This window comes from Morone saxatilis, unplaced genomic scaffold (assembly GCF_004916995.1).
Source record: "Morone saxatilis isolate NCDOM2014 unplaced genomic scaffold, NCSU_SB_2.0 Contig8, whole genome shotgun sequence".
Classification (NCBI taxonomy): Eukaryota; Metazoa; Chordata; class Actinopteri; family Moronidae; genus Morone; species Morone saxatilis.
This window is the reverse complement of record NW_023340257.1, coordinates 5444067-5458212: the sequence shown is the minus strand read 5'-3', so window position 1 is coordinate 5458212 and position 14146 is coordinate 5444067. Positions and strand designations below refer to the sequence as shown.

The following is a 14146-nucleotide window of genomic DNA, read 5'->3' as shown; positions in this document are numbered from 1 at the left end:
AGCCTCTGCTCCACCCCCACCAAGAAGAAGCCCACCACTTGCAGCTACAACGAGCAGCTGCGCATCGCCATGGAGATCTCAGCTCGGGAGCAGGAAGAGGCGGAGCTTCGGCGGCGGCAAGAGGAAGAGGAGCTACAGCGCATTATCCAGCTGTCACTCATGGAGAAATGAGAGCTGAGTGGCCCAGCAGGGATCTGAAAGGGGGGGGTCTGGACCAAGGACACATGGGAGAAAAAGGCAGCACAGGCAACTTTAAAACTTAAAGCACACTCTGTAAGTGGCTGGAAAAATGATATTAGTGGTTTCATACGATCAAATCGCCTTCTCTTTTCTCTCCCATCGCCTTAGTCAGACCTTTCCCATGAAGCCATATGGTGATGTGGCTGTCCGGCCTCAGACAGCCAGAGAGGGACTTCAGTTTCCTCTTTCTGGTGCCACCCGGTACTTTCTTGACCAGTGCCAGTTTACAACCAACAATACATCCAATACAAAAAGTTTAGTGGAATGCCTCCTTGGATGAGTGATTTCTGTCTGTTTGCAGGTATGTGAGTGTGTGTGTGTGTGCGCGCGTGTGTGTGTCCTGCCAAATGTGCTGCCTATTCTCTTTCATGAGATCCCCAGCGGCCCTCGGAGGGGTGGCCTGCTCCAGCTCCAGGTTTATTTAAAGCTCTGCCTTGTATATTTAATGAATGGCTGTCTTAGCGAGGAGCAGGGAGGCAGTGCACAGAGAGCGAGCAGGACACTAATGTGTGTGTTTAAGGGAGAGAATGGAGAGGTTGTTATTACCATCTCTACTGACACTGTAATCAGGAAATTCTTGTTACCATGGCAAATGAGATATAAAAGTACGTCTACTGACCTGCTGTTAGTGCAGCAACTTGAAGACACAGAGAGGCACGCGGATGGATGGAATTAAGTACTCAAAATGGCCAGAAATATGTGGACAAACGAACAATACACCCTCTCATTCCAATTAAAAGGCTGCCATAATCCAATAGATTTCTCTGAATAGCGGAGGCAGAGACGCGACAAGGTTTTGGAACCTGGCTGCAGGGATTTGTTCCCATTCAGCACAACAGCATTAGTGAGTTCTGGCACTAATGTTGGGCAATAAAGCCTGCCCTGAAGTCAGTGTTCCAGTTCACCCCAAAGGTGCTGGATGGGGATGAGGTCAGGGATCAGTGCAGGCCAGTCAAGTTCTTCCACACCAAACGGGGCAAAAACTTCTCTATGAACCTGGCTTTGTGCACGTGTCGTCCCCAAACTGTTGGAACAAAGATGCAGTGTACAGTGAAACTGGGGGCACCAAGTTGCAAAAAATGTCAAATTGTACATAATGTTGCTTTACGGAGCTGGAGCCAAGCTAAGGTTTTAATATAAAAAGTGGGAGCATACCTAGCTTGGCTAAGTACATAAATATACCTGATTTAAAACTCATTAATACATTGTATTGTAATATTTGTTTAATCTGTACACAAAGTGTAACTTAAACTTAAAATGCATGAAAACACATTTTTGACATTTGGTAAGAATGTTCACCATCTTAGTTTAGTATGTTAACATGCTAACATTAGCTCATTAGAACAAAAAGTACAGTTGAGGCTGATGGGAATATCATACATTTGGCAGATTTGATCATAAACCAACATTCAGACTGAAAATAATGACCTGAAGATGGCATTGCTAGAAATGTCAGTGTGTGGGTTTAAGGGGGTTAAGTTCTGTAACTACATTTTGAAGAACAGTATATCCATCCACCCAGTACTTTTTTGCAGTGTCTTTATTGATAATAGATAAAAATAAACACAGTCTCTGTTACGTCACCCATATGTTTCTGTAAAACTGTTTTGAAGCTGAGCATGGTCGGCTCCGGCCATTGCCATCTTGGCAGTGCTGACTCCACTGCCACCTGGCTAATCCAAAAATGGGCAAAAACGTTACGTGTGGGAAGAGCCGAGGTGGGCCAAATAAAACGTAGTTACTGAAAACAGCACCTACCTGTCACTTAAAGCGGCCGTACCCTTAATTATGCATAACTTTAAGCCTTAATATAACTTAAAAGGGTGAGTTATATAAAAATGCACCTTCTGTACAGTTGGGTACAGTGGGAAACACTAGCTATAGTGTATATATATATATATATATAACAGGCTGTAAACCCTGGTTATTTCTGCTGTAAGGTTTCTTCAATTCTAACATGGAGGCTTTTGGAGCCGTGTGGCCGTTAAAGGTATTGCAGTTTTTGGCACGGAAACTTCACAGATTAAACAAACAAGGTACAACATATTAATTTATGAGCTTCAGAATTTATGGTAATCATAACTTTAGATATTGTCAGGTTAGATGGTTCAGCCCTGCCATCTGTGTTTATGCTAAGCTAAGCTAACAGCCTGCAATAATCAATCAATAACAATAATCTCTTACTCTTTCCAAAAGCTAAATACTTATTTTCCATCTCTCCTTGTCCTCTGGCAGTGCCTGAATAGAAAGTTTACAATTCCAATATTTGCATCTACCTACACTGTACCTACACACATGCACCCAGACAGAATAATTGGTACCATGAAGTGGACAGTAAACAGAAGACAGACAATGGTACACCCATTTAGCACGCCTGACCCCATCCATTCAGCATGACTGTGTATTCATACAATAAGCCATACTGTGTGTACATCATCCACTGCGTGCCCCACTCTGCCCTCACACAATTCATCTGCCTACCAGTTGAAGTGCTTGCATGATATGATGGCCTCGCCCCACCCCCTGCACTCAGCATCAACACAAACATCATATTCAGCTGGCTCCAGTAAAGCCAGTGTCTCATTGGTGTCTTTGTACGAGTCACATCAAAGGGCTGACCCAGGGACAGTCTGGTCACATTAGGGGAAGAGTTAGAGACACGTCAAGACACACAAACAGACAGATAGTTGTGCTAGAGTGTGTGTTTTCTCGTGAATAAGGGTATTGATCGAGGCCAGCTTTGGACTTTGATCTGTCAACATGTGGATCACGGTGAATGTGTGTGTGAGACAGTGTGTGCGAAGACACACGAAAGAGGGGCTATTGCACGGGTCACAAGACGTTTGTTTTATTGCACAGCAACATAATAAATAGCTGATGTGGTTCACACTTGTGATGCAACAGCCCACTGACCACCAAGGAAAATAAAGTTCATCACAGAAAGTACCATAGGCTATAATTTGGAAAAGGCTTAACAGGCCTACTGGTAATAATAAATCTTAAGGTGAATTCTCGTATAAATTATTGTATAAAAAATATCCTTGCAAAACAGTAACATATGTGACAATAACACATTCAGTCAGTAACAGTAACGCCATTAGAAGTTTAACTGATTGTAGAACTATTGATTCGTACGAGTTCCTTCATAATATCTCTATGGAGGAAATATGCCAAATCCCACAGTATGGTTCCTTCAATTTACTGAGATAACCTTAGTAACGCAGCAGACTTTAAAGTCCAGGTTTAAAGTGATGCTCAGCCTTTACTGGTCTTCTTATTGACTTACCATCCTCTTGTGTTCAGTTTAATCTGTTTTTATTTTTATTTTTATTGCTGTTCCAGAGTTTTGTACAGTTTTTGTTTTGCTGAGTGAGCCATAAAAACAACAACCTTAAATTACAGCAAATTGTCTGTTAAGAACAACAATACTAAAAAAAAGTATACTGCTGTGCTAGTGGCTCTGTGAGGCTAATGCTAATGTCTGCATGCTAACATGCTCACAATATCAATGACAATCAAGTCAGTTTCATTTCAGACTTCAGTTTATGGCTGAATATCTGCAAAACTAATCACATTCTCCTCAGCCTCAGCTTTACTTTACTTTGTTTAGTGCTAATTAGCAAATGGTAGCATGCTAACACACTAAACTCAAGGTAGTGGAGATTGTAAACATTATACCTGCAGGCTAAACATCAACATGTTAGCTTTGTCATTGTGATTAGTTAACATACTACATTCAAGCACCATGCTGTGCCTACAGAGTCACTAGCATGGCCTTAGATTCAAACCTTAACACTAGCTGAAATCTCAGAAAATAGCACAACTTGTTTCCAGCAACTTGCAGATATATTTTATCCTTTGACAGTTAGGAAGGAGCAGGACCCTTACGTCTGAGTAAATATACTGAACACTAACAACTGGAGTTCTGGCTGTAGATGAGCCCACAAATCCTGCGAGGAAGCCAATTGTGGCATGTTCTTGTACCAAAATAAACAGCAACCAGCACTTTGCTCCACTGTAGTGCAATTTGTGCTGGAAAGGCCAAAAAAGAAGAGGGACAAAGGTTGGGTGAGATCCTCTGTTTCAGTTGTCCAGTGTAGTCTCAAACCACAAACCTTTCTTCTCCACTCTTCTTTTTTTGTTTATTTACAAGTATGTCTCCCAGAAGCGACACAAGGGACATCTTCGGGTATCGATGTCGCAAATATCACAACCTTAATGACAGATTTGACTATTTATATATGAGAAACTGACCCAGACTGGAACAGACGTGGTCCGATTTGGTCCGAACAACAGTCACATCGTTTTATCTGCTCATATATCGTAATTTGTCATACTTTTCTTAAGTCATAGCTCACAGTTGGTAAACCTTTTTGTCAACTATACTTTCTTAATTATTGATTTTTTCATTCTGCTTATTTTTAAGCACTTTGAACTTATAACAGAAAAATTTAGTTTATATGCCAGTACAAACAGCAGTGACCACAGTACTGATGACAGGACGGACGTATCACTGAAAAAGTTTAGTCTTCTGGGAGTAAAGTGAGTTTTGTCATTGAATGTGAGCATCATCTGTCATCACTAGAGAAAACTTTACATGTGGTTCCTTTCTAAGCATTCTTCAGCTATCCACATCATAGTGTATATGCCCTCTGTGTCATTATGTTAAAGTACAACTTTGATATTCCACACAGCACAGTAGGTGTATGATTTGCATAACACTATGCTACAATAATACCATACAACACAGCAATGTAATTCATGACCATATGCTTAATGACAGTTATTGTTTTCTAAGTCGACCAAAGTCACACTGCAAGTAAAGGCAACAGAGGGTAGTGAAGGACACAAAGGTACGTGTGTATGTTTTATGTGTGTGTGTGTGTGTGTGTGTGCCATTCCTAGGCCTGTAATTTGTTTGCTCATCCATACAAGTCTTAATTTGCATGGGTGCACTTCAGTCGTTGGCGTGAGTTGCCAGTTTTGTGTGCGAGACAGAGGAGAGAGAGAGAGAGAGAGAGAGGGTGCACAGTACTCCATCTCCATGAACCTTAGATAACTCCACCAGCACAATGGCAGGGTGCTGTTAGAAGTTAGAAGTGCGGGGTGAAGCGCCCCGAGGGCTGACAGACCAAATGGTCGGTCCAGAGAGAGAAAGCTCACAGCGCTGATGAGGCCAATAAAACACTCTGCCGGTAGACCAGGGGGAGGAGGACACAGAGTAAAAGCTGGTAATGTCTAACTAGAGGGAGGGCAATGAGTGTGTTTAGTGGGCGAGGTGGGGAGTGCGAGCATGTGTGTGTGTTGGTGTTTATGTGTGTTTGAAGGGAGTTCACACAGGGGCCTGGTGCAGCCAGGATGCCAGAAGAATGGTATCTCTTTCCCTGGGGGGCCAAACATGGGGTTCAGACACAGGGCACCCACCAAGCGCTCGGGGCGGGGACACAAAGGGCACAAAAACACACTGCCTAACACACACACGCTGCAGGAGTGAGGGAATATAGCTGTCTGTGTCTGTCTGTGTGTCCCTAGAAGTGTCAAACACACTCCTCCTGGGATCACATGTGACATGTTTTCAGGGTCTTTTGTCACAATGTGCTGGATTCTATCAGAATAAACATCTAAAGGGGAGATCCTAGCTGTCTTTTCCCACTGATGTGTCCTCATATGTGGCCTCTCACCATGTCAGGGGCCCTGGTCAGGCTGGCCCCAGTGGCCCCCAGGCCTGGGGATATATGAACATGGTGGTGTCAGAGACAGGTCACTGGAGGGGGAGAAGGATGAAAGGAGGTTGAAAGGTGAAGAGAGGGAGACGAAGGGCAGAGAGAAGAGAGGTGGCATTGTGGAACCAACGGACATCAGACTGAAGACTTGGTGGTCTGACTGACGTACACACACACACTTTCTTTCCAGCTGTGACTTACAGTCCACATGTTGACCAGGCGTCGGCACAGGAATGGGTCCAGGTTCCAGTGTATGCTGGGCAGACAGGTGATGTAGAAGATTTCATGCCCTAGGCCTGCCGAGACCAGGAAAAGGAAGTACAACAGCCAGTTCTTCACCTCATACTGAGGCCTGCTGCAGCCCTGCACACAACAATACAGATAAACACAAAATATGAGATAGATCTGCCAGCCAACCGGGCAGTCACACCTTGTGCTGGCTGCACATCAGTCAGTTTTTTGCAGCTTCTTTGCATTATACCAGCCACCAAGTCAGAATCTATTGGATTTATTTATCCAGCTGACTCAGATAGCACCTGAACAAATACCAAGCACAATGTAGTACTGTACCAGCAAGAGACAAATAAAAAAAGAGAGGTCAAACAGAAATCAATGCAGCATGGATGAAACCTCTAGTCTCTAGTCCCACAATGCAACTGCTTAGTATTTTTTTAAGACCCCCCCCGCCTCATAAATGTCATAAACTCCACACCTTTTTACTTTGTGTTAGGAATGCCCAAGCCTAGATAACCCAGATGACATCACTATGACGTCATTGGGGTTATGATTTAGACCTTGAGCCACAGAAGACATTATACAATGATGTTCTCTCACTCTCCTTTCTAATCAGTGGGCGTTTATCATTTCAGTTAAACCAATCAGACTTCCAGCCAATCTCTTCCAGCCAATCACATTACTGGTGTCAAACTTTAAATCCGTTCTCCTCTCTGCTGCTTGCAGCTGTCATTTCAGTGTAAAATCGTTACAACCCTCCTCCACCCCATTCACCTCCAGTTCATCATATGCAGTGCCCAGGTTGAGCTCATCAGAAGTCCTTCATCATCACCACCAGTGTCTAGACTCCATCAGGGGGTTCCTAGACTAATCAGGGCTTCACCAACCCCTTTAAATACAATGAGGTCAGGATGGGGTCTAATCGCCATTTGTTCATTTGTAAACTAAGTCTCTCCCAAATAACTGTTTTTACAGGCTGAGTACTTGTGAGGAGTGAACTGGCCTTTATGTGTAAACTTGGTTTAGTGCCCCTTAAGCACTTAAGGACCCTTTAAGAGTGGTATTGCAACTGGTCCATCTCAAAATGTCAGTTTCTGCTAAGGTTGTCCATCACATGTTTAAAAGTATACGATAGCTATACATTCGCTGCATCGAAAGTACCAAAAAAAAAACCAGATGTAGTATTAGATGTTTTTTCCTTTTTGCCTTAGTATCAAAATAAGTATTGAGTATATATATTCAATTGTAATTCTAGTGTTGTATCAAAGTTGAAAATTCTGGTATTGTGATAACATTAGTTTCAACATTTTTATTTGTTTAAACTTACAGCATCTAGACTTGCTATTTATTCCTTATATAATACATTGCAGCGATTGGAGATGAATAAACAAAACAACATCCATGCTGAACACCACCCTAAAGGAGCTCCAGTTACATCATCAATCTTCCTTAATTAGAAAGTAACTTGACTGTAGTCACCTTCATTTTCTTAATACCTTAACTAAGTTGTTTATGTGGGAAAGGGGAGGCAGAGAAGAATGTAACACACCGGCTCAGCCTGTCGCTGTGCAGATGAGGATCAGGCGGCTGACAGAGACAGCCAGACAAACGAGAAAAGCCAGTCACTGTTTGGTTTGCATATCTAAACATCTCCAACTAAATGTTAAAGGTTCGTTTAACTAAGTCATTTAACCTCGTTAGCCTCCCGTGTGCTTTACTTCCTTCCTATGTTTTCTTATGTTTGAGCGTTAAATATTAATAATAAAAAATAATAATCAAATGCAAATTGGCTCCATACGCTCCAGGGGACATTTTGATTCAAATTAAAATGACCTTTCATGGTTTCATGTAAATAAATAGTGAGAGCATTATTTGGCAGTAAACGACTTACACCATTGGCACATCCATTCTCCTTGTGTTTAAAGTTTGAATTATTATCCTGGTGGTCCCATCGTCCCCTCAGTTGTCCACGTGGGGTGTCGCGCGTCCCTCCTCGGCTGTGATGCGCGGCTTCCACTAGGAAGAGTCCGCATCGTCTCTGGAACCGGGCCACAAGCTCGGAGTCATGCAAGTAAGCCAGGAGCTCCAGCATGTCAGGTGGGAGAGAGAGACGCGTTCAGGAACGGGCTGATGGGGATTGTCTGAGCAGGTGAGCTAATAGAAGCTGATATCTGCCCGGGCAGGGCGCAAAAAGGCTCCGTACAGGTGAGGCTGCTGTGCGCCACAGGTGTGCGCAATGGGGCGCGGCTGTGAGGGGGCTGAACCGGTTGTGTGGCGTAGAACGTTTTCCTACCTTTATTCTGGGTCAAATGTTATCACAAAGTATTTATAGCAAGAGGAAGGAAGATTTATTGCATCTCCATGATAGCAGGACACCTGTAGAGGTCGGATCTTTACCTGTAAGCAGCGTGTGAGGTACAGTGTAATAATATTACAGTAATAAGATTACTTTCCCCAGTAACTAATAGTGTAACTAATAATTAATACATTTCAGTAATAATATTACAGTTACCCCCAATCAATAATTAGTTACAGCATTACTTTTGTTGTCACCCAATTTGAAATTCAACCATCCAATCAGATTATTGGTTTCATTTTTGTAATCATGGAGGAAACTAGCTTGGAAGATGGAAATGTTTACATTCAGCAGCTGGAAACACTCTCATTACTTTGATTTTAACAAACAAAACTGGCTTTTAATCAGCGTAAGTCAGAACTTTGGGGAGAGGGGGCACAATTACCAATTTTGTGGTGAGTAGCAAAAAAAGTAATATAACTAGAAGTGTAACTAATTACTGTTAGCAGGGAGTAATATTAATAGTAATATTTAGTAATGAGTAATATATTACATCTGGTAAGGTAGGGCTGTAAAGTGTGCAGTTCACTGGTCCAAACCACGGTGAGATTTAAGTCCATTGTTCAACATGAGGTGGGACACAGAAATACTGATAACTGATAGTACAGAGCCAAATGACTTTAGAGTGCAGCCTTTTGGAGTAATAGGACAGAATCTGTAGCTTATCTCAGCTTGTTATTTTCAAAAATTTGTGGCTATATGTATCAATCTCAAAACAGCAACATTTTGAGGACGATCCCTGAACAAATATATATATACTACCTCATGTACTATATCTATACTGAGTATGCTATCCTCGAAATGGAGTCTCTGGGACTAAAAAAGAGGATTTGTTACTTATAAACTCTCCTCTCATACTTAGATCATGACAATTCAAGGATGCACTATTTAATGGCTAGTTCCTGGGTTTCTGTGAGGCTTAATGTGTGTCAGAGGGGACTGTAACAATGCACGTAACCTCTCAATTCAGAACTATATTTCCCTCCTGTTATGCAACTGCTCATTAAGTTCTCTCTGTATATGCCTGAAAAGAAACCTTGAATCCACTTTTCACTTGTCCTGTCATCAGGTAATATAGCAGGTGATATAACTTTTAGGGAAATGGACCACAGGACATTTATCATACAATAATAGCATGTAACAACAACCATGTGCTTTACAGCTGTGCAGCCTATATAGATAGCAACATACTACCTCTTATAAGATAGTCAGATCAGGACTAATGTGCTTATACCTGATGGGTCTCAGTCATTTAAGTGTAATCAACTCAATTTAAATGGGATGAATATAACTCATCAGCTTCACAAAAAGAGAGGAATAGTTCAACAAATGCTTGAATTGAGATTTAACCCTCTCAATATCCCATTAGAAATACCTAAAAACAAGCTATGTATGTTTTTTTAAACATCTGCCATAACAGTATTTAATTTAATTGTAGGCTGCCTCTATATGAGCACAAGATTAAACAACCTGGAAATGTATTTGTATTGTATTAAACAGCCTTTGTTCTTTACAAAGTACAAATAAGAGATTCTACAAAATGTAGACCTTCATAATGAAATATTTGTGATTTTCTACCTCACCATGCCTCCGCACTCCAAATCATTCTGACATGATTTATTCAATATGCGGGACTTTATTGCCACTTCCCTTTATCACTCTTCTATTTTTACAGCCTATACAGTCAACTGTCACTGTTCCCTTCAGTCACTTGTAGTGTAAGACAATACAGGCCTATGTTTGAGTTGTGCTGGCACATTGTGTGAGTTTAGATGTTCTTTGTTACAGGAAACAGTGAATTGACGCCCCCAGTTGACCAAATTAGCGCATCCTGTGGTCTGGCATGGTCTACGTAATTGGGATCGAGCATGGCTGTCATAGCTGCTGCCTGCGCAGCCAGAGCCCAGAAAACAACAACAACAACAACAACAACAGCACCACACACACACACACACACAGGACTTTAAGACTGCACATCGCCTCTCCCTCTCTCTCTCTCTCTCTCTCTCTCCCTCCCTCTCTCCGGTCTGTGGGATGCTCGGGCTCTCTGGATGGACGAGCCCTCGCGCCGGAGTCACCACCATTACATCATCTGTTCCCGCACAGTTGAACACCAAACGGGAGCTTTTTTTTTAATATTGAACCGGGATCCCGCTCGTTCAGACCGAGCAGCTCCATAAAGGACTCTGTGGGGATTATTGGAGCACATCAACAGCAGTGTCTGCGGGGATGATGGCGCTTCAATGAGCGGGGAGGAGAGGAGGGGGAGAGGAGGAGAGACGTGCACCGTCATCAGCATCTGTCCGCCAGCTCCCTTTGTGTTCACCGGAGAATGTGAATGGCGAAAGATGACATGGCAGAGGTAGATTTGGCATCAAACGGAGCGGAACCCCCCGGCGAGGCCTCCTCGGCGTTTCCCTACGAGGAGTACGAATGCAAGATCTGCTACAATTATTTCGACCTTGACCGCCGGGCTCCTAAGATCCTAGAGTGCCTGCACACGTTCTGCGAGGAGTGCCTGAACACGCTTCACCTCCGGGAGGAGCGGCCATGGCGCATCAGCTGCCCCGTCTGTCGCCACCGGACTCCGGTGCCGGATTATCGGATACAAAACCTGCCCAACAACACCAAGGTGACGGAAGATTTCCCGCTCTACATCGACTCGGACCCCCTGCCTCAGGACGCTTTGCCGCCGTACCCTCCCCCGCTGCACCCAGCCCTCGTCGCCCTCCGACGGGAGGAGGCGTCGGGGACGTCCAGCGCCAGCCAGGCGACCGCGTCCACCACCGTGTCCACGGCCACGACTCTCTCCCAGGACTCCGTGCGCTACGACAGCTGTCAGAGCTGCAAGAGAGTGGCGCTGACCACCGGCTGCGTCTGCGTGATCTTCTCCTTTCTGTCCATGCTGGTGTTGCTGTTCATGGGCCTGATCTTTGTGCACAGTCACAGCATTCCTCCCTCGCCGGCGGGACCCATTTGCTTGTCGGTAGCCAGCATCCTGGCCATGTTCTCGGTGGTCGTCACATGGCTCATCTGCTGGCTCAAATACAGACCGGACCATGAGACAGGCCGCTCATCCGCCACCAGTAACTCCCGGAGAAACGCCTGACAGGCTGCTGGCTCTGATACTGATGCAGATGTAGTACTGTGGGTGTGTGATTATGTACATAATACTGGTCTACTCCTGCTCCCTTTACTTTTTCTAGGAATCAATCTCGTCCAAAATGGCCTTTTACCAGTACAGCAAACACCCAAAGGCCTTCATGTTGTTTGGAGCAATAGGCCGACATGATCCTTGATAATCTTTTCCTTAAATTATGCACTTGAATCCACAGTTGACTGGGTTGACTCTTGAGGAGGGAACTTGTCCAAGACTTAGACCCTCTGGTGTTGGTCTAAGCTGGGTTGGTTTGATGACTGAATGTGAAGTGCTTATTTCCAGGGTTTGAGACCCTCCCCACCATATCCTGATAAATAATATGCATATCCCACTATGCCACTCACTGTATGATAACTGTCCATGATGATTCACTCTTATATCTCAACCAAGCACTATTGTATTGTACAGATATTTGGCAATGTTCACTCCTGGGTTTTCAGGTTTATGTGAGAAGCCTCTGAAATGTCATTCTGTTACAAAGAAGTCGTACCCACAATCCAAACTGTAAATAGTCCATAGAGAAGTGGGGAGGGGGACTGGATACGTGCGATCAGCCTGTCTTAAAGACCTTGTGGTTTAACATATCCTACAGGATGTTTCCTTTCTCACAATGAAAACTGCACCTCTACCAGTTTTTTTCCATGTGATTTGGACCCTGCATTTGGCTACTTTTGTGCATGTGAGGCTCCCAAAAGGTCAAGGCTTTTTTAAACTTTTTTTTTAAACTTTTATTTTTATTTTTTTAACGAAAAGGGACATTGTGTCTCCTGACTCGTGTGCCTCACCTTGTTGCTGAATAAAGCAAAACTTCTCACAATCCAAATCATGCACGGGGGCCTCCCGCCACAGACGGCGTCCATGCAGCTGGGGTGTCGGCAGGGATTTCCTCTTTCTGTCACATCATCATTCACACATCAGAAGTTGAAAACAGGGTTTCCAACATGGAGCTGCTGTCTCCCACACTGGCACCTTTTTATACTTATGGAAAATGTGGGTCTTTGGATCTGGCTTTGAAGTAAAGGTCAGAATGGTTAACAGTGGTGTTAAACAGGTATAATCCAGGCTAAAGTCCACCCTCAGCTGCTTCAATGTTCACTCCTCTTCTTCCTTCAAAGCCACATGTGAGAAGAATCTAAAAGATCTGTTTCTTGGCCAGGCCAGACACGATAAAGAACTTATTAAAGTATGCATTTGATGTCACTCTGGTTCCTCCGAGATTGTCAGGAGTCATAATTACCTCTGGAAGCTGAAAAACTCAGATTAAAAAGAGGCATATAAGAAAGAAGAAAAACACTACAGTATGAGCAGAGAAAGTTTGTGTTATTTCAGTGCCTGCACTAACACAATGCAAATATTTAATTCTCTTAAACTAAAACCTGATAGAATTTGGTTTGTTTTTTTCCACAGAAATACCCTGCGGGTCTGCATCAGAACAGGAACACTGAATTAACTTTTCAGTGTAATCAAAAAACTGCTTCTTATGAATATTACTGTGAACCGTTGGTAAATTCTGTGTATGTAACTGTCGCTACAACCTATACAATTATTTATTTATAGTTCTTGAATATGGCAAAAAAAATCCTTATTTGTGGTGCAGTGTGAAGACCCTCATATTGACAAATGTGTGATGGTCCATGAAGCATGTGTGTAATTGCACTCCTGTGTTATGCTCTGGCTCCCTGACCTTCCTGTCGGCATTTGGTAGAGAATACTGAGATGATTCGGACACCAAAGCGATTGAACTGAAGCACTTATTGCCCTCGCACTCTCATGGTGTCCCTACAACACTGCACAGGGGGAAAAAAAGCAAAAATAAAAAAAACAATTAAAAAAACAGTCCAACATGATTAAGCCCTGAATCCCATGCTTGCTTCAATCATCCTGCTCAGCCTTCTCCCAACTGTCGAATGATGCACTTTCACCCTCTTATTTGGCACAAGTAACCGGGTCTACCTTTTGACAAATGTACGCATATTGTATTTATTTCAGAGGACCTAGAAAATGTGGTTGGTTTTTATGAGAATCTGTGGTTGTTGTTGAAGTACCAAACGTATTTGCACAGAGAAATGTTCCTTAGGTGTTGTTTTACATACATAAACACAATTTCAGTAATAAAGGAAACATGAATACCCATTGCATTCATCCTTTGTGTCGGTACAGTGAAACCAACAGCTGGCAGAATATCCTGTTACCGAGGCTGTATTTTATCATGCACAGTCTTACATAATGACTGGTAATGACTTGATGCATTTAGCATCCTCCTGTGCCAGAGCGTAATCCCCCCACCCCCACCACACCACACAAACACACAGGCAGACAGGCAGACGGAATATTTGAAATGACGAGTCATCAAATGCCTCCAAAAGCTAAACAAAAAAATTCTCCCCTCAATATTCAGTGTGAAACTGACTCAAAAACACACTGATGGTCACT

General features: G+C 43.3%; 2 protein-coding genes across 2 annotated transcripts in view; one reads left to right on the top strand and one right to left on the bottom strand.

Moving 5' to 3' along the window:
- sgpp2 (sphingosine-1-phosphate phosphatase 2) overlaps positions 1 to 9142 on the bottom strand; it is a 14015-nt gene extending 4873 nt beyond the window's left edge. The window contains exons 1-2 of the mRNA XM_035680750.1: positions 8089 to 9142; positions 6165 to 6326 (exon numbers count right to left, since the gene is read on the bottom strand). Of these exons, the coding sequence (XP_035536643.1) occupies positions 6165 to 6326; positions 8089 to 8289 (363 nt within the window). The 5' untranslated portion in view covers positions 8290 to 9142. The remainder of the gene's footprint in view (positions 1 to 6164; positions 6327 to 8088) is intronic.
- A 540-nt stretch (positions 9143 to 9682) lies between these two features.
- On the top strand, positions 9683 to 13941 carry LOC118342251 (E3 ubiquitin-protein ligase RNF182). Its single transcript, XM_035680749.1, has one exon. It carries the CDS (start codon positions 10892 to 10894, stop codon positions 11660 to 11662), a length of 771 nt encoding a protein of 256 aa, XP_035536642.1. The 5' UTR covers positions 9683 to 10891; the 3' UTR covers positions 11663 to 13941.
- The last annotated feature ends 205 nt before the right edge of the window (positions 13942 to 14146 follow it).

Excerpts from the sequence above, each read along its gene's own strand:
- LOC118342251 (XM_035680749.1), top strand. The coding sequence starts at position 10,892 with ATGGCGAAAGATGACATGGCAGAGGTAGATTTGGCATCAAACGGAGCG.